The 21476-nt window shown below is 37.3% G+C and overlaps 1 protein-coding gene across 2 annotated transcripts in view; it reads left to right on the forward strand.

Moving 5' to 3' along the window:
* Positions 1 to 21476, forward strand: part of LOC117964123 (metabotropic glutamate receptor 7-like) — a 283216-nt gene that overhangs the window by 195869 nt on the left and 65871 nt on the right. For both annotated transcript variants that reach the window (XR_009308818.1, XM_034906630.2), the window contains exons 6-7: positions 12276 to 12476; positions 20752 to 20891. Coding sequence is in view for 1 of the 2 variants with exons in the window: in XM_034906630.2 (XP_034762521.2) it covers positions 12276 to 12476; positions 20752 to 20891 (341 nt within the window). In the remaining variant the exon portion in view is untranslated. The remainder of the gene's footprint in view (positions 1 to 12275; positions 12477 to 20751; positions 20892 to 21476) is intronic.

Below are 21476 nucleotides of genomic sequence, written 5' to 3' on the forward strand. Positions count from 1 at the left end.
CTGTACACCACAGACATTTGCTATAAGGCATACCGTGGTTAAATGATGACAACCTCTGAATCCAAATGAAATCATTTGGGCTGGTTGGCTCAACAAAGCCCACAAAGGTGTCTGATGACAGCTCTGTGCTCTAATGAAACTGAACACAGCTGTAATCTGTGAATGTGACTTGATTTTTGTAACAGAAGTGTCTTTAGGATTTGAGAGGGTTATCAGGAAAGGCAGAAAAATCAATAAAAACCTTAATGGGATCACTATCTTGACACAATGTGGAAAAAAAGCGATTGTGCTGGCATTCGGTAGCAGCTGCTACATGTGGCAGAGAACGTATTGCAGTGCACTGCCTTCAGGTGAGACCAGCGTGATCCCAATTCCCTTTTATCTAGCCTTGCCCCTTTTGATGTTTACTTTTCAGGGGCACACAAAATCTCCTGCTAAATCACTCAGTGTCTTAGAGTACATATTTGAATGGGGCTCTTTATTGGCATGCCATGAACCCTGTTTATTATAGAACAGGTAAAGCCACTTTCTGTGTAGAAGTCATTTCTGACCAGATGAGATGTGATTGAGCGAGGCCGGGATATTATCCGGTCAATAATAGGAAATCATCACGTATAAGTGACACCTTTCATTTGCTGTGGTTTTCCTTAGCTTAGATATCTCCACTCCGGCCACATTTTGTCAGCTGCTGGTCAGGAGCAAATAATACATTGAAAAATATTGCATTAAGTAGTAAATCCTGTGCAACCCATTGCACAATTAACAGGTTTCATAATATTTCAATAAATAGCAGCTGAAAAGTAAGTGTTAAAAAGGAGCGAACCTACTTATATCATAGAAAATGTACCCTGTGCTACCCCTTGAGCATACTCCAATGTTAGCAATGGTTTAACACCTGCATTGTGATATTAATATTTTCTCTAAATCATTATTTTAGTAATAAAATCAACATATGTGTATCCAAGCTCTTGCTCCTTTATACTATTTATTATCTGCAGCTAGTACCATATACCACAGTTTTACTTATATCTAGAGAACCACTTACCCATTTGTGAAAACTAGCTATGGACATTCTTTAATACTTAATTATTGATAGTGTCAGAATCTGGAGTAAATGGAGGCTTTCTGTCTGTATGTCACAATTTTATATCTATATCTCTGATATTCCAAGTGCATTTAAGCCCCTACCAAACCAAACACATCAGGCTAGGATGAAGACCACAACAAGTACATTTATAGCCAAACTATGCAAGTACAATGCAAGGATGAAGGATTTCATACATACCTTGCACAAAACATTCATAATCCTTGCAGTGATTTTTTTATAATCTTGAATCTTGCAAATTCCTTGTCTGGTCCATGCATTTATTGCATCATCCAAGCATGCATGCAATCCTACCTTATCCTTGTATCATCGCTGCTTAGTTCTTGCTTTGCATTTATGGTTGGGCATGATCCTTGCATTTTTTTGGTATGGGAGTACATACAGTACTTCACTACAAGATATTCAATATCAGAATCTAGGGGAATCTGCTTGTCTGGGTGTCAAAACTAAATTCTGCATTGGGTGGAATATGTGCATATGGCTAATGTATATCCTGGTGATTTACTTTTCATGATACTGATTGCTATAATATGTATTTTGAATGCGGTGAGGGATGTATTCACTAACAATTTAGTTTTCTCTCTCAGTGAGCATTATGTTTTATTCTGTACTGCTGAAAACAATCACCTACCCTGTCTGTTGTAATACTGTCTTACCCTGTCTTCTGAGGTAAATCCTCACTCAATAACAATCACTCACAAATAGAGTGCATTCTTTAGTTAAACAGTTTATTTGCAAGATGCAAGTACACCTGTACATGACTCTTTTACATACAATGCTTTTTTACAAGCAAAATTGAGAATATCACAGTTCAGGTGTTACCCATACTAACCCAACATTTACAACAACCCATGACTTCCTCCTAAGAAATGAATCTGTTTTAATCCTGTGTCAGTGTCAGGTGTGGTTGGGGTGAGTCAGAGGCTGTGCTCAAGTATCTGTAGTCTTGACCCAAGGCCAATCTGGGTCTTATGTTAATCTTTTCAGCCTTGAACCCAGCCGTGACTACAATAGTGAATACTTCCCTTTCTTCTGGACTGGTGCCGCCTTCTGAGAAAGTGCAAGCTGTGACCACACTTCTAAAAGAGCCTTTGCTCTTCCCAGACGAGCCTGGTAACTTCTACACCATCTCTAACATGCCGTTCTTGGCTAAGGTTTCAATAAAGGTTGTTGCAGTACAGCTCCAGTCTCACCTCAATGACAACGACCTGTTTGAGAAATCCCAGGCCGGTTTTAGACCCACCCACAGCACAGAGACTGCATTACTGAAGGTCTGCAATGGCTGCCTTCTTGCTTTAGATACTGGTTCATATTCTATACTTTTACTTTCATTGTGGACCAGTTTGTAACTATGAGTACTTTCTCCTCCAGTTGTACGGAGATGGGTTGTGGTGTGCCCTAGGGCTCCAGTTTGTAACTATGAGTGCTTTCTCCTCCAGTTGTATGGAGGTGGGTTGTGGTGTGCCCCAGGGCTCCAGTTTATAACTGTGAGTACTTTCTCCTCCAGTTGTATGGAGGTGGGTTGTGGTGTGCCCCAGGGCTCCAGTTTGTAACTGTGAGTACTTTCTCCTCCAGTTGTACGGAGGTGGGTTGTGGTGTGCCCCAGTGCTCCCGTTTGTAACTATGAGTACTTTCTCCTCCAGTTGTATGGAGGTGGGTTGTGGTGTGCCCCAGGGCTCCAGTTTGTAACTGTGAGTACTTTCTCCTCCAGTTGTACGGAGGTGGGTTGTGGTGTGCCCCAGTGCTCCCGTTTGTAACTATGAGTACTTTCTTCTCCAGTTGTATGGAGGTGGGTTGTGGTGTGCCCCAGTGCTCCAGTCTGGGTCCCTTGCTCATCTGTCTGTGTATGTTGCATTCATTTTTATGCAGATGATACTCAGATTTATCTCACACACCCACCCACACTGATGCAGCACTCTCTGAGCTGTCCCGTTGTCATTCTGAGGTCTCAGAATTCAGTTTAGCTCAAACAAAACTGAGGTTGTACTTTTCATTTCACTGCATCACCCTGGCATGGCTCCCTCCCCTTGCTATTCCTTTCAATGATCGTCTTTTGGTTTTTGCCTCAAATAGGAATCCGGGTGTTATTTTCGATCTTGCTTTGACTTTTGAGTACCTTTTACATTCAAGTAATAAGATTTGTTTTTGGCACCTAACAAATATAGCTAGGTTGAGGCCTATGCTGTGTCAGGCTGACCCTGAGACACTGATTCACGCTTTTGTAACCTCTGGCATTGATTATTGTCATTGCTTGTTTGCTGGTTTCCCTGATGCTTCGTTGAACAGGTTGCAGCTAATACAAACTGCCACAGCAAGAACACTTATGCACACTAAGTCTATTTGCCATATTTCCCCAGCAGTGCATTGCCTTCAAAACACTGCTTCTCACTTACCAGGCTATTCATGGTTTTGGTCCTGCCTATTTGTGTGTGTCACTTATTCCATATAAACCGGCTCATACTTTGAGATCAGCAAATGATTGATTAAAAACCTGTGGTGCAAATGCTTTTATTTTTTGAGCTCATTCACTTTGGAACTCAGTCTGTCAGTATTTTTAAATCTGGCTCAAAGCATATTTCTTTAATTTGACCTTTTCTCTAGCGAGCAGTTTGAAGCTCTTTTGGCTTGGTGTCTATTTTTTGTAAAGCACCCTGGGATGCTTGTGCATGAAGGATGCTGACTGCATGATATGACCATGCACCCAAAAAGCCTTATTACAAAAGTAGTGCACATGAAAATGACATTGCTGTATAGCTAAGAACGGGTCTGTAACACTGTACAGGGATGCAATAAGTCACAATAATTTGTTGTGCAAACACTTGTAAGACTTTACCATAGTAAAAGCATAGCTTATAGTAAATCATAGTGAAAGCATGGGGAAGCAAATTAGAAGTTAAAAAAAAATAGCAAACTATAGGAAATATAACCATGGGGAAAATGACCATGCAAATTTAGGGGTAAACTTTTATAAGGGAATGGTGCATTACTGAAGTATCAAAAGTGTGGCTGCAAACCAAAATATACAGGGGAATTCACCCTTGTGCTGATAATAATCCATCCTGACACTGTTGCAGTGGTTAAGGTGTTAAAAACACAGTAATGCATCTTTAATGAAGCGTGTCTTTGGTGCACAGGATATGCTGGGCAAATGTCTGCTTGCCTGTGAGGACAGTGAGGTTTTTTTTCTGTGTTTTTTTGCTCGTTATGCGTGACTCTTTGCTTTAGTGTGCCTCCCACTTAACGAGACACTAGGAAGTGATATTTATGTGAGCTGTCTCCCTGTGTTTCATTTATCCTACAGAAAGGATTGTTTTTGCCCAAGTGTTAAGGGATAATGGACTGGATTATCTATTTTCCTGTCTCTTTGAAGGGGCTCTGGTGTTAATTAGTCATGTGTGTCTGTAAGGAAACCCTCTGCTAGGTATATAAGTGACACCATTTATGATAATATGCAGTGCAGGTGGGGTCATGCATATTGCCTCCCCTTACATTTTCATCCTTTCTTATTGAAATTAACCTACAAAGTACTATTACAATGTCTGCTATTGTAATCAACGTCTCTAAATTTCACAATTTTGTCACAATCAGTGTTGGGCTAGTTTACTAAATTTAATGGGTTTCTACATGTTTTATATATGTAATATATCATTTTAATCTGTTTGATCACCACAATCCCTGGAACACAAGTCAATTGAGCATGTTTGGGGTGAACTTGAAGTCCTAATAAAGCGGCCATGCAGTGTATATTCAGGCCCTTAAAAGTTAATATGTACAGGAACACATGAATAAAACATGTGACTATTTTGTTGCAACATAAACACATTAAGAATGCATGCATAATAATGTTCGGTGATTAACATTTTCTGAAACTGCTCTACTTCTATTACTCTTCCCACATTCTTCTATTCATAAGAATTACATGGTATATTTATCTGTGTGAAAGCAGGGGAATCAGTTTTTTGATTTTTTCTATTTCCGTTGAAAAAATTAGAAAAAAAAACACCCCTGAAGATAAAGACATTGAGTGGCTTCAAAGATTTACTGTGGCACATAATGAGAATCCCTTTATATGAAGGATTAGTCTAATTGCATATATATTCAGACACCCGCTGTGTGAACAGATCTACCTCTCTCCAGTATATGAAGACTTCAGTCCAATGGTATCTTGTCTTTTACAGTAAAAGATTTAAATGGTAAGCATTGGTTTCAAAATAGTGGGACTTACTACTTTCACTATTAACTCTCTACTGTGCTGTGTGTTTCAAATCTAGATGTCATTTTCTAATGCTTATTATTTACATAGTGAACAATGAAAGGCACCTTTTTTAGTTATTCGTGTTGTATGCAAAGTATTTAGCGAAGTCAAAGTTGTTAATACTGTAGTTAGAAATATAGTACCTTAATACGGGAAGCTGATTCAAAAACCTGCCTTTTTAGACCGTTGGTTTAATGGGGATTTGTACCTTTTACCAAACTCCCTGCAACAAATTTGCTTCATACAAATTGTTCTTGTCATTCAAATAGAATACATGATTGTGACAGAGATCGAATGATTCTTCCTGTTAGATCTCCCTCCCGTCCTGAGAGGGTGATGTGTAAAGGGAACAGTGTACCGTGGACTGGATGGCCCAACAATTAATTCCCAGGGTTAGGTGGAAGTCGGCCATCTAGAAAGGGGGCAGATCTACAGTACACTAAATCATCAACCCGGAAGGAAAACGATGTGGCATCCGCGGATTGGAGGAGCAGTTGCACTCGTTGACCAAGTGGTCCTGGCTGACGGTATTTAAGGGGACGTAGTGATGTGATCTGTTCCTTTGCTATGGTTAATGGTAGACCGAAAGGAGAACTGTATTGTGAACCGTGAGTTTTTTGTTTGTTTTGTTTGTCGTGTCTAAATTGTACTTGTTTGTTATTTAGATGGCTAACATGATCCTGAGCTGTCGCCAAAGGCCAGAACTAAACCCGGACAACATCACTGCACTTTGTATCACTAAAGAACTGTATTTTCACTACAAGCACTAGAGCACGCACTGTGGACTTGTGTTTGTGTTTGTGTCTGCGTTACGTGTGGATGAAAAAGAATGGGACCATTATTATTTCGGGACCAACCCATGGATTAAAACAGAGCAAAACACACCGCTGTATTGCCTGTTAACATTGTTATTATTTACTGCTATTTCACCATCAGGCAATTGGATTACAAAATAAAATACCATTGCACCTGGATTATCATTGTCTGTTTAATGATCACCTGCACCTGCACACTGTTAACCACTTTGCCACAATGATACAGGCTTATGCCACGTATTGTGCACTGTACTTTTAAAAATGTTACTTATATTTCCCTTTTAAAGTAGATATCTAAGCAAAGTAAAAATATATTAAAGTGGAACATTTAAAAATTAATGTATTCTGCTATCGTAAAAAAAAGTATATTTGATATTTTAAAGTATTGATTAGTTTATATTAATAGCTACTACACATAAAATTACATTTTTAAATAAATTGTTGAAAGTGTTGTTATTTTTATTTTTATTTTTATTTTTAATTCATTTATTCATTTCAAACGATACAGTTAAGTGATTTATACCAGAACTGATTGAGGATTAACAATATTTGTTTTCGTGTGTGTTTTTTGGATGGGCCTTAATGCTTAGTTTAGCTTGGCATATGGAAGCTGTGTTGCATGTTTTTATTACCAATGTGTGAGGTCTCAAATAATTACTATTGCATATATTTTTAATTAGATCAAATGCAGTGGCAGAAATAGAGATTAGGTTTTGAATATGAGATCTTTAATCTGATGGTGACATCACACATGTGGCAGTTTGGCAGGGCTCCGGCACTGTACAATGTAACACTACACCACTGACAACTATGTTGTAAATGTAATGTTTGTCATGGGTTTCTCATTCTTATCCTGTTCTATGAGCAGACCTTGCTTTAATACAGCTTTATCTATCTATCTCTATCTCTATCTCAGTGTGAAAGCTTTTTCCACACTTCTTTAATTGTTAAAAATCCACTGCTAGTTCTACAATTTCTTTCTGTAATGTCACAGTGTACTATGACAAATAATATAGACCAAGGCTGTAATTCAATCTTGGGTTTCTGGTGACATTGTTAGCACTGTCCTGATTTGTATGTCACCAGAAACCCCTCCATAAAATTGCATCCTTATTATGCACAGATGGGTGTGCATTATTCCTTATATTATCCCATGCAGCAGACATAGTGGAGGCGGTCGTACGTATGTCATACTGTTTCCATATATCTGGAAAACCGCATACCCAAGAGTGATGCAACTTTTCATCACAACTGCGGTCCGTACATTTGTCCTTAACTAGGTATTGTCATACCTGCCAACCTTTGAAATTAGGGGTATTGGATTAATCCACAGATCAGTCATATGCTACAATAGCTGACAATAAGCATTATACTGTATAATAATTCTTACACATATAGTAATTCATTAACATATACTCTATTCTTTTTACTGTGTCCACTCAAGAGCATGGCGTGTGGCAGATTTGGCATTCTTTGTCAAAGCGTCACTGGGCTTTACATTTTAAAATACGGTCTTTTTTCCAAAAAATCCTTGTACTCCCAAAAAGACTAAAGCAAAATCACCTCTATCCAAATCCGAATTACCGGTGACCTGTCATTGATCATTAATACTTTTCCTGAATTCTTCAACACAGAACGTCCAATCACAGCCTAGTGCAAAGATTAAGGTAGCTAAATCAAATTTAACTGCTGTTATTGAATTATTTTTTCCAGATTGATCCTTTTAAATATAAGAGCAGACATTTACACAGCTCTAGCTTCATGCGTGGTAGGAAAGGGTGATAAGGGGGCTGCGGTGGAGGGGTGTTAGGATCTCATGCAGTGATCCCCATAAAGTAAGACAAATTCTTAGCTCAATGAAAAAACAAAATATATATATATATATATATATATATATATATATATATATATGTGTGTGTGTGTGTGTGTGTGTGTGTGTGTGTGTGTGTGTGTATACAGTCGGCACCTCTTTATCGGAACACCTCGGGAAAACTAAAAATATCCTGAATACGCGGCTTTACCAATTAAGTGAGAGGCATTTGAGACAACCTTAGTCACACTTTTGTGTTTATAAATGAAGAGAAAAAGAATGAAATTACATCACATTATGATTAAATTTAAGTACATCAGTCAAATACGAGTCATTTTTTTTATTCCTAAACAAAATGTATCACTTTTTTTAATTCTACATGAAATGAAAGAATGAAATCCCTTCTTATCACAAGGCGAGGCAGCTACGATGTTGATATGCCAACGTTCTTTGCCACAGCAGCCTGAGACCCCAGCTCCTTTAAGAGTTCAACGTGGTTTACGCAATTTACACAAGTCACAGCGTAATCACTGCACTGCGCTACGCAAACCTGTCTTGCCCTGAAAAACGTTCTCCGTTCATTTGAAAATACTGTATCCCAATTAAACAAAGTCACGTCCCAATTAAACAACATAAATAACATTGGGAACAACCGTCTCCCAGAGTTGTATCCCATTCAAGCAGAAATCACTTTTATCAGTATCCCGATTAGGCGGTGGAACTGTATAATGATGCTTCTTTTACAAAATTTACTTGAGATAATAATGTATTATAATTGCCAATCTAAATTATCAGGAGGTCTTGGCAGGTCTCTATTGAGTGTGAAAACATGTTAATTAACCATTACACCACCTTGTACCATAGGTAAGCATAGCTTTGTTTAGTACCTGAGTCGATTCACATTGCCAGGACAATTCTGTACTGGATTTATTCCTTACCACAGTTCAGCCTAATGTCAAAGCGCAATGCAGATTTGTTATGTTCTAATAAATAGCCTGCCTTATATAATTTTGAATTACATACCAAAAATATCAATTAAATGATCTTATGAATAATCAGTTAAGGTTTTATGGATGCAGTGAAGAACTAGGACAACCCATAGTGTCAGGAGCACCAGAAGCAAGCTTATGGTTCAGATTTTATGAGCAGGAGTTTATTCGGTATTAGGATGTATGCCTGCCAGACTTCAACTACATTTAGAAAAGCTTGCTGTGTATGCACGCACTGAGTGGAAATATTTACATTTTATTCAAACAGCTGGATTTTCATGGTGTTATATTCCAACAAGCACAGTGCCCCTACTTTTAAGATGCCAGGTAACGAGCCATTCAGGAGGCATGAAGGGTTAAAGTGGTACCCTGCAGTGCATTGCAGGAGTGGAAGGTACTATATAACTATTGACTCGAGTTTAGGTGTGTAGTGGAAAACTATTGAAAAAGTGACAGACCAGTGGATAGGCTTGATTGTGAACTGATGCCACTTTTGCAACCCTAAGTGAACAGTTTTAAACTACAAGGTGAAACAGCTTCCATTATCTCTTTTATTAAACTCTTATTAATTCATTAGAAATTATTAATCCAGCCACATCAGTGCTGCCGTGACCAGTCCACCATTTTGTTTATTGACTGCTCAGCTATAGATTGGGACACAAGTTTTAATCTAAGGGTTCAATAATGTATATTCCAACTACATGTTCCTGTTTCTTGTTATTTACGTTGCTCCAGTACTGCGCTATTATCTTTTTACTCTAAATGTGTTTTTACCTGGCTTTGGAAATTCGAATTGTCAGGAATTTAAACAAATGCATTTAATTGCTGCCATTTTATGATGTTTGCAGATCACTAGGTGGCGCTGGTTGTTACTTTTATAAAGACACTGGCTGCTCAAGCCTGTTGCAGATATCAATGACAGGCATCGAAAAGCACAGAGCAGCTTCTGAACTCCTGAACTGTGCTTTAACACAAACTTAGCAAAACATAAAAACACAGTATTTAAGTAATTACAATACAGCACTCAGCAGAACTGTAAATACCATATGAGGGTAAAGAGGCAGGAAATAACTTACCATCATAGTTTCCAAAGTAAAACATACTTGTACATTTTCTAGTTATACAACATTTCTGTTTTTGAGATCACAAACGTTACTTTTAACTAACTTGTTTCCTGTCCATGTCTAAGTCCTGGAGCAGTGAACTTAAAGGTCTAATTGGACCATAGGGCACATAAGTTATTTGCAGGATTGCTAACTTTTACTGTATAATCAATAATAATAATAATAATAATAATAATAATAATAATAATAATAATAATAATAATATCCATTTCTTTTTTAATGGTTTTTTTTTTGTTTATCTGGGACTAGCTATGATAAGCCAGAAATGTTAGCATGCACACCATGTTTCAAGCGTTAACCTTATTTTGCAATGTCATTCTTCCTCAAATGAAACATGATGTGAGCAACTTGTGAACAACAATACAATCAAGACTTGGTGTACCATTATAAATGAACAGAAGCCTGGGTATAGAGATGAGTGGAAGTCCACTGCATGCTGATGTTACACGCTAACATGGACCTTGGGAAGTTTAAACGGGTCTCTAATAGAAACGTAATGAATTCCGTGACAAACATTTTGTTTTTGCCTTCAGCTATGGTCAACTACCACACAGTACAGCCTTCATCGACAGGCAGTTCAAAGGGGCCACAGCTAGTAAAAGCATGAGAACGGTCAGTTTAGATCATTAAAATAGTCCCAAAGAGTCCTTGTAAAGCAATGGAGAGTGAATAGATGATAACGGTGATGGTGGTGTATTTTACTTGTAACAAAAATGCCAACCTCCAAATAAGGCTTAATAATCCCCTACTAATTTAAATGAATGTCTCTGTTAACAAAACCTGAAAAAAGGGTCTTTTGGGCAGTGTTGCCGTTAGGGATTGTGTCCCCTGTCAGTGAGATGAGATGAATCTTTTGTATGGTGGTTAAGCTGCTCGTTTGCAGTGTGGGATCGCCGGTTCACGCCCAGCCTTCACCCTGTTACATAAGTACTTGGTGTGTGCTAATAAAGGAGGAACTAGCTCTGCTCAGTGAAGGATGAAGTTGGCATTGTTAATCTGTTACTAGTAATTGGTAGGAATCATGGAAACACAAACACTCTTGGCTAAGTCTCTTCATGAAGCAGAAGTTAATGAAGCCGTCATTTCTCCCTGGTTTATTGAGGCTATCCTTGTGTTTGGCTCCGGTCCCATATGTTTAAAGGTGTAGCCCCTTATTCAAACATTGTATCATTACACTGGATAAGTTGCTAGTGTAGAGAAACAAATAAAGAATAACAATACTATGTCCTAAGTTTGCTATGTATTTACACACAAATTCATGCTTTCTGAGCAGAACAATCATGTTTTCAGTTTATCCCACTCGAAAATGAATACATATTTTAAAACCAGACTTTTCTGCTAAAGTTGCTGTGGTTACGCCGAGTATAGTGTACTCCCTGTCTAAGGCACTGTAATGTTATGATTCCTAATAAGGTCTGCGCGAGCCGGAATCTGTATGCATAAATTGTGAAAGGGAATACAATCTTAAAACAATCAATGCTTTTGTGTGATTGTTTGATGCTACTCAATTTTCCTAAAGATACTAGAATGGCTTTATATATGTATCTTTAACACCAATGGTCTTAATGTTTCAAGTAAAGATCCAAACCATGCAAACTGAATGGATACTTCACAAAATGTGATACAAGTGTTTGTTGTAAAAAGCAATCAATGCAAAATGGTGCTTATAGACAAGAGAGAGAAGAGAGAGGCCTAAAGCCTTGCTTCCATCTGTCACTGAGATGTAGTTGAGTACATTTGAATAGCAGTAGAGTTAGATCAAACTGGTTTGAACTGGGACTCAACCCCAGTTAGGATAACAGGTTGACTCCAAAACACTTTGCTGGAGGAAGTGACCTAATAATCATTCAATGCAAATAAAGTTGGTAAAATAAAAAACAATTCATTCATGGCACAATGATAGAAATATTGGAGAGAGGTGAAGAAATATATAAATTAAAAGTTAACATATTTACTTACAATCTAATTTTATTTTCAACATGGCTTCCCACAAAACTTTCGATGAACCATAAGACGCTGGTATCCTGGAAAAAAAAATACATGCAAATTCAAGTTAAACACCAAATCAAGGTAGCCCCTTAAATGTTGGAATTAGTTCTACAGGTTTCATGGTGCAGATGGAAGTGTTTTTTAAATATTCAGCTCTGGACTGAATCTGTATCGGTTCTATTCTCTAGGTCAAGAGCGGATTGGAAAGGACTCCCATTATGAGCAGGAGGGGAAGGTGCAGTTTGTGATTGACGCAGTGTACTCCATAGCTTACGCTCTGCACAACATGCACCAGGATCTCTGTCCAGAGTATTCAGGGGTCTGTCCTGAAATGGAGCTTGCCGGAGGAAAAAAGCTATTGAAGTACATCCGTGCCGTCAGCTTTAATGGTAAGTGGAATTTAAGAACGAGTGTACACATGCTCTCCTCTCTGCAAGTTGATGTGTTCGTACCTGATAAAAACATTCTTTCTGGTACAATCTACCTCAATGCCAGCTAAAATCGGCAACATGATTTTATTTGGCTTTGAGACAGATCAAATACAAATATAAATATAATTATAAATAAATACAAATCCTACAGAGACTGTATTAATGGTTATGGAAGCAATTGACAGCAACTGTAAAAATAATACAAATATGGATTTCAAAGATTGGATAAAGCTTATAATGGATACAACCATTAAAGAGAATCCCTAAACAAGATAAGAATACAGAAACAACACCATAAATCCAGACAGAGACAATAGCCATACGTAGAAACTTAAAGAAAAAATTACTATTTTGTATTTATAACAATGTTTTTTTTTTGGCTTCTCGTTGGTGTAATAATATCGCTTTGCTGTAGATATTTGTCTTGCTACAACACAATGGGCCCTATTTAGAAGCAGTTACAAAAGCAAAGGTGCATTGTCTAAGGGGGTATCCACATGGGAGAGATTAGCGCAAACGATCAATGCCCGTGAGTGCCTCGGATCAATTGGAACTCCATGGGAATGCCTCCAGTCAACCCCAGCTTGTTTAAAACGATCTGATCCGAGATGGGTGATGTGGGGCGCGGATCGTTTCAATGATGAACTATCTGAGGACGGAATGATTACACTCACCCATGGGCAGTCACGCAGTGTTTACCTTCACATCTGATGCTTGATATGAAGTATCTTTTTTTAATAAGCAGGTAATATCACATACTGAGAATATGTTGCAATTCATATAGTTTTGATCCCCATTTGCGTCACACTGTATTCATTATAATATATATTTATATATATATATATATATATATATATATATGTCAGACAAATCATCTCTTTATATCATCTTAAATTAGATTATAATTTCTCTATTATTATCAATTTAACACTGTATATTATGTAGGTAGGCGATTTGAATGTTTGAAAGATGTCATGCTCTATTTGTGTGTGCGGATATGAGTTATTAACCTGCCACAAGCTTTTTTTAAAATTTTAAAGCACAATTATATTTCTGTTGGTGCAGGTCATCATGTCATGGTATGGTGTGTCATTGTTGAGCTGGGAGCAGAGAATAAAGTAATGGAAGTATGTGTAATATACCATTGTGAACCATGTATTGCAAGTCATTTCTGCTCTGTTGAAAATGTATATTTCATTTTTTTTATTCCAATTCTCTTAAATGTTTGTTTTAGACTATTTTAATTGTTCTATTTCTACAAGCTAGCTTTTTATCTCAGTTTTTCTAATTTTTCAATTAAAACCACATTTTTTTGGATTCAAAATCCGAACCCTATGTAACACATTAATGTGCACAACACTTCCGGGATTATTTTTCAGCTGCAAGCACTTCAATAGAAAGAATGTCACTGTCCATGATCGATGTACAGCTGGGACATTATAAGTAGTACCTGCTAGTTTTATTGTTTGAGGGTCTTATGATCTCAGTGACGGCCGACGAAGATATGAAATTAAATATTAAAATTCTGAATATAATCAGACACATTTTGAATTCGGTTTGTAGCGATAGGGACATAATACATTGACATATATCTAGAGAAGTGGTTGTGCAATTACAATAAAACTCAGAAATAACATTCAAAAGCACAAATTATTCACATGTACGTGTGCCATGCTTATATTGTGAACTATATATTGCAAACTATTGATCCAGTTTAATGGTATAGACATTGCTTAGCACATGTTCTTGAAGCATTAGCTGTTGGTTTTCCTGTGCATTTCTTATGCTATTCTGCATGTACTGGGTCATGGCGATCTCCTTTTTCATGTGACTGATAGCTCTAAGTTAGGCTGTACAACCACAGAGGGGGGATCTTTCTTACTGACATGTTGTATGTATTAACTTTAAAGACGTGCTGTTCGAACAGGGATGTCATTAGAGGCTTCACCCATAGTGGTTTGAAAATTGTTATCTTATAATAAAAGGCATAATGATAGATTCTCAAAGCTATTTACTCCTAATTGTAATGTGTTATTTCTGTCTGAAAGGAAAAAAAATATGATTTATAATTCTAAAATGAATAAGAAAGAAGTTTAGACTACTCACAAATCCTTAACTTGAATGTCTGCGTTATTCATTGGTAAATGTATTGGGTGGCTTTCTGAAAACAAAAATCATGCAAATGACGTAAATATCTGATAATCGACCTCATAATGTACACCCCCACAGTACATAACAAGGCTGTAATTTGAAACCAGTCTATAAACATATTTTAGGGATGCATTTAAATTGATCACTAAAACCCCTGAGATGGAATTACAGCCTTCTATGTTCAGTAGGGTCTACCTTATTTGTTATAATTAGTTAATAGTTCATAATTTGATTACTTTCTCTAATTTTCACAGTTTTAAACTGTAGCAACCTCCCTTTAGTTTGGGTGAGTCAGGTACCTCAGAAGTGACAGCCCTCCACTGAAATGTGAGCACTGAAGAGTAAGTAGATAAAGGCGTCTGCTAAATAAACAAATAATAATAATAATATAATAATAATAATAATAAGTAGATCCTCAGGTTTCTTCTCTTGCTCTTTTCCCAGTCTTGTCTCTTATATTATCAAAGCTCATCAGTTTCAGCCTTTTCAGCTCTGACCTAAAATCAGTTCCACTTATTGTGGGTTTTATTTTTCAAAAGTGACTCAGAGATTTTTGTTGCTCGGCTTTGAAATTTCAAGGGGCAGCAGGGAGGTTGCAGGAAAGATAATGAACCGTATGAAAGAACACAAGCAAGTTCCAGTGCACCCACATGCCAGTGCTCCCTGAATGTCACAGGAGCTCCTTTCTTTTGTACTGTTGCTTTACAAGCAGATAAGACACAAAGCAAAAAGATACTTCTATGTTAAAGTACAAAGAGCTAACTAAAAAAGTAAATCGTATCTGATAGGTATTGCCATCACTTCATACAGTAGATCTCGCGTTGTCCTATATGAAAGAGGCACACGTTATGTTAAACATGTATTTGGTTTTTAATGGTGTTTTTTTGATAGCATCTGTAAACAATAAAACTGGTGAATGTCTCTTGCACTCTATGTGTTGAAACACACTGTTTTTTCTTTCTTTTGTTTTGAATCAAAATGTTTTAAGCAAATAAAATGTAAGAAGATTTTGCTGTAGCATCGAAGTATCTGCAAGGAGCATTCAATGTATTTTCTTTACTAACATATGGGAAAATCTGAGACCTGCAAAATGATGGCAATATATATATTAGGTAAGATTTACTGGAATTATTTTGTTAACACCATGAATGTGGTGAGGGTATTTTTAGGTATAACTGCATTTTCTACTTGAGATTGTCTAATATCACTTTACACTTCAATTAGTAGGAAGAGCGGACTTGGACTAGATGCAGTAATATTTGTCATCCGCAGAGGTAGTTTCAATACCAAATCCATTACTTTTTTGGTACAACTACAGTGTGATCTGCATTAGACTTATGCCTCATTTCTATCTACACCATGAAACCAGTCTATACAACTCATTTTGTTCCTTTATCAAACCTGAATGCAGCAGGTTCCGTCTACAGTCTCCAATCTGCAACCTGACATTATCTGCTGACAGTAGGTATCATTTTTGTTATGTGATTGCTATTTATAAATTAATTCACCAACCTCCAACATTGTCCTGACATTACAATCATTTCACAGCCCCCATATTCTGCCTACATCAGATATTTAAAATGCACCGCTTACGTCCTTCGCAGTGGAGACGCCTTAGTTAACGACCTCTAATCATTTATTATACATCAATAACTATTTTGACGTGGCTATTTTATACATTGTGTTTTAAAACACCCACTGTCACTTTATGGTGACGTTAATCATGCAAGTGACTGTTACTGTAAAACTCTCATAGAAGCAGTAATATATATAATGGGAACACAATGGAATGCAATGAGTATTCAACAAGTGAGGGGAAAGTTATTTGTATTCAAAGGCACTGTAACAAAACCTGCCTCTGACTGACCTACTAAAATGTACCGAAAGTATTTAGACTGTCAAATTCTGTCATTACACATAGGGCCTCATTTATTTAAAAAAAAACTACATTTACTGTCCCATTTACTAACAGAGAATGCTTTAATTTACGTGCACACTATTTGGCTAATTTACATACCATAGCGTGCACACTACATGCATTGTGAGGCTGTGTGGTCCAGTGGTTAAAGAAAAGGGCTTACTATCAGGAGGTCCCCAGTTCAAATCCCCCCCTCAGCCACTGACTCATTGTGTGACCCTAAGCAAGTCACTTAACTTCCTTGTGCTCCGTCTTTCGGGTGAGACGTAATTGTAAGTGACTCTGCAGCTGATGCATAGTTCACACACCCTAGTCTCTGTAAGTCGCCTTGGATAAAGGCTTCTGCTAAATAAACAAATAATAATAATAATAATGTAATGTGCATGATAATGTCCAAGTCTTACCTGTGACCACCGTGATATAAAAAACCCCTGCAGTCCAGGCATATCTTTTGGTCAGTGGCTTATTGTGAAAGGTGGAGGTGGCTTACATTGACCGAAAATGAGCGATCAACAGAGACAGCACTCAGCAGGGGACAGTCAGGGGCAACGCAAACTAAAACTGCACACAGAGGAGTTAGAAATTCTAGTGGAGGAGGTTGTTTTAAATTATAATACCTTGTTTGGTCCAGTGCTGTATTTAACCACTCTGTTATTTGTACCAATGTAATGAACTATAAAATAAAATCTAAGAAATTATAACATTCGTTTATGCTTAACATAATGCTTAACATATTTACAGGAAAGTGTCATTGCTCTACATAAAAACTTGATGCCACATAGATTTCAGACAAGAAAAAATAGGTTTAAATAGAGCACCTATGAGTGGTTAAAGCCTGGTTTCCAAACAAACTAATCATCGCTCACTTCAAGGTGCACACTGCGATTATCGCCCTTTAGTAAATACGGTGTGAATAAAGCTCATCACATTATTCAGAGTGGGGTGCCTCATTTAAATATATTATCATGCATTACCATACACATCACATATTCATTCTGATTACCATAGTGTGGCACAATAAAATCAGTATGCACCATTATATAACCACTATTTTGTGCGATAATGAATACAATTGCAATAGTAAATATGCACATCATGAACATGCACACTAATTGCAATCATGGTGCACCATAATGTTTAGTGCCCTTTCGGAAATAAGGAACATAGTGTGGACAAACCAATACAGGGGAAGAGATTCAGTTTTGCATGCAGTACAATTTAAAATAACTACCTTGTGGAAGAAAAGGTTAATAAATGATCAGGTGTCAACAATCTGTGAAAACAGACTCTTACGAGATTAATTAATTTGACTAATTAAATAGTTTAAATTTCCGTGTGTTAATTCACCTGAATGAATACTATATGACCATTACCATATTCAACCAATGACTATATAAAGGCAATTTATTAGTTATCTATTAAATAGTCTGATTATTCATTCACGTTAATTAAGACCATTTTTATTTCATGATGTGTCATAAGATCGAGGAATTACAATGAACACAGAAAACACCCTCAACCACAACAAGGCAGGTTAAAATATTGTAGCAGTTTATTATATAATAATAGATAATAGATAATAATAATGTACGAATGTTACAGAATGGAAAAACCTAGAAAATCATTGTGAGGTAACAGCTCAATATACACACCAATACAGTAAGAGTAAATACTAATTAATTGGAGTTATACAGTATATATATATATATATATATATATATATATATATATATATATATATATATATATATATATATATATTTAATGTCATAATTACAGCACAAGTGAAATACTATTGTTTTACTAGCATTAAGTATAGGTTCAACATTTTATTCCAGCACAGTACATTAACTCTTCTGTGTCAATCTCAGGCTAGCCTGCACAGGATTTTCAGCCTGTGATGACATCACTCTGCAGACAGTTCATTGCTTAGCCACACAGACAGTCCCTCTGTTGCTTACATGCAAACTAACCCTTGTTCAAATACAATTTCTTGGTAGCAGGTCATATATAATGCTGGACTACAACTGTTCAATAACAATTACACAAGTATACTTTCAAACAAGCACTTCATATAATCAATATGAGTTAAGCGGCTTATGCTTTTAACAAGGTTCAAATTCTGAGGTTTTTCATACATGCATTATAAAAGCACAAACTATTTATTTGATAACTATTTGATCAACTTTCTGTGCTTGCAATTACAATTAATTACTCTACTTCCACAAGGGAAAGGTACTGAAATTACACTCAACGGTTCCTTGAAGAAGACTGCAGAATAAACCTTCCGTTGTAGTTCAGATTTCACTTTGTTGCAACAAATCTTCAACCCAAGTTGGGGCTCAGCACACCTCCTGTGTGTTCCTTTATCTTCAAAACCCAAGATGGGGTTTCAGCACACTGCCTTTTCTTCATTCTTTGAATGTGTCACCCTGAAGGCAGACATAGCTTCGATATGCTGTGGTTTTACGACTGAAACAGAAGCTAGTCACAATGGTTTATTCTTTTTGATAAAGTGACGTCCTTTTTTGTAGGAATCTGAACACAGAACTTTCTTTGACGTTTGTTTATTGCCGGGTACAGAATCTTCTTGCAGTCCAGAGGTATACAGCTCCATGCTCTGATGGAACCATGTAGATTCAGAACCAATTCGGAAACCAATTCAAAATTCTGGATGCAAGTTACCAGTTCTTATAGGGCTTTCAAATATAGGGTCCATACATTACCCCTACAACTGTCTTCCATTGTGTTGCACAATGGATTGCCTTACCCTGCATGGGTTTAGTTTAGCTTGGGCCTGATTGCTGGCACATGTCAAGGATTGTATAAAACCATACAGTGCATTGCTCAATGCTGCTTTGAACAGCTCCTCCACAAACTTCTGAAAAGTAGTTTCTTATTAAATGAGATGTTGAGAAGCAATTGCTGCATATTCTTACATAAACATGAGTACAATTAGTATGTATAAAATGTAACTAAAATTGAGATCTGACATTCATTTAGCACATCTTCTGTCACATTGCATTTGCTGTGAGGAACTTACCAAACATCAGAAGTGGATCCAAGAAATGTTCAGATCTTTATAGCATGAGCTCTTTATCTTGGCCATAGATTCTCACTGAAGAGGTTTAACTATTCTGCTCATTATATCACCCCAACAGCTGCCAGGTTCTTAGGAGCTTGCCTGCGGTGCTCCTCCTTGTTTATGGCAAATTTGAAAAATCCCATCCTACGACAATCTGGGCCTTTCAAGTGACTGGGTGTCACTTTAAAGATTTGTATAGGATTATCCAAAGAGATTACTCTTTTAAAGATGTCCAAATTGAAGGTTGGTGTAGCGATGGCATCTCTTTTGAAAATAATCAAGAATTATAATGAACCAATGTATCTCAATGGCCAGCATTTTTAAGTGTCACAACGTTGACTGTGGTGAATAATCTCAGGGCAAACCTACAGGTTTAATGATACTGCAGATTGATTTTCCCAATGCAGTTAATTATAATCAAAAACAATACTATTGTATGATTACTCTTGACCAGAGAGCGCTTGACGTTCATCTCAGAACACAAAGCTGGACGCACCTCAAGCAATGCGGTGAGAGACAACAAAACCTGACCTGTGTTTTTTGTGATTCCTTCCAGAAGTGTAGCATCACCTTATCAGCAGGCAGATGCAATGCAAAATGCCTTAATTATGCCTGGTGCTATTGTGCTGACTATTAAGCTCTTTCACGAGGCCCTGCTGAAAGAACATATTGTCAAGGAGTAAGCAATTTCTGGATGACAGTCAGGACTAGCTAGCCAGAGCTCTCGTCTGACGGCAGTATCTCTTAAAAGCAGATGGAGCCTTTTCTAGGTGGTGGGGGGGGATAATTTAAAGACCTAATTTGCTGGTCTGCCCCACAGGTAGAATGAGACTGATATTTCTTGCTGCATGGTATGACGAAGGCAACTGAAAAAGTGTTTTTCTTTAGAAACCAGTGGGTCAAACTCTTGCTAATTAATCAAAAGAAAAGAAGGAAGCCATAGGATTTTGTTTTTCCTTTCAAAGCGGTCACTTAAAAGCTTTGTGATGATGGATGCTGAGCGCAAACGTGTTGCAAAGTCTTGTTTGATTCCAGTGCGGATATTGAATTTCTTTATTGTTTTCTCACTTTTCCCCAAGGCAGTGCAGGCACTTCTGTGGTGTTCAATAAGAACGGGGATGCACCGGGACGCTATGACTTGTTTCAGTACCAGATCACGAACACCAGCACACCAGGTTACAGACCGATCGGCCAGTGGACAGACTACCTGCAACTCAATGTGAGTCATTATTAACACATCACTGGCTGTTTTCAGGTTACAGGTTTGCAATCCTATTGGCACTGGTGAGTAATATTTCAATAGACACAAAAGGAACTTAATTTACAATTCACACTTTTACTCTCAAATCCTAGGTGTGTTAGCATACAGAGTAATGCTAATATAAAGCAGGTTCAGCAAAGCTGTGTTTTTAGTTAGGTTTGAAGCTATGGGTGACCACACATACCACAAGAGAGCACCATAAACACTGAACCAGGCTTGTCTGCATTAATCTCATCTCACAGACAGCGGGTCAGAATCTGTAACAGCAGTGGATCACACAGCCCTTACATTTGCTTAAAGCACATAATTCTCTTTGGAATAAATGCTCTATTTTTATATTGCAAATAAAATTTAAATAATTTTAGCGATATAAAACAACCACGGAAATTGGCTTTTGCACCGGTCTTCAACTCGCACCTTCCTCCATTGAAGTTAGGGCATTGGCCTTCACATAGGGGAATGCCTAATTCTGAGATGGAAGGCATTCAATACTTAAATGTTGGTCCAGCATACATTAGCGAGCTACTAGTGCCTAACGTAGTG

The sequence above is a fragment of the Acipenser ruthenus genome, chromosome 25 (assembly GCF_902713425.1).
Source record: "Acipenser ruthenus chromosome 25, fAciRut3.2 maternal haplotype, whole genome shotgun sequence".
NCBI classification, from domain to species: Eukaryota; Metazoa; Chordata; class Actinopteri; order Acipenseriformes; family Acipenseridae; genus Acipenser; species Acipenser ruthenus.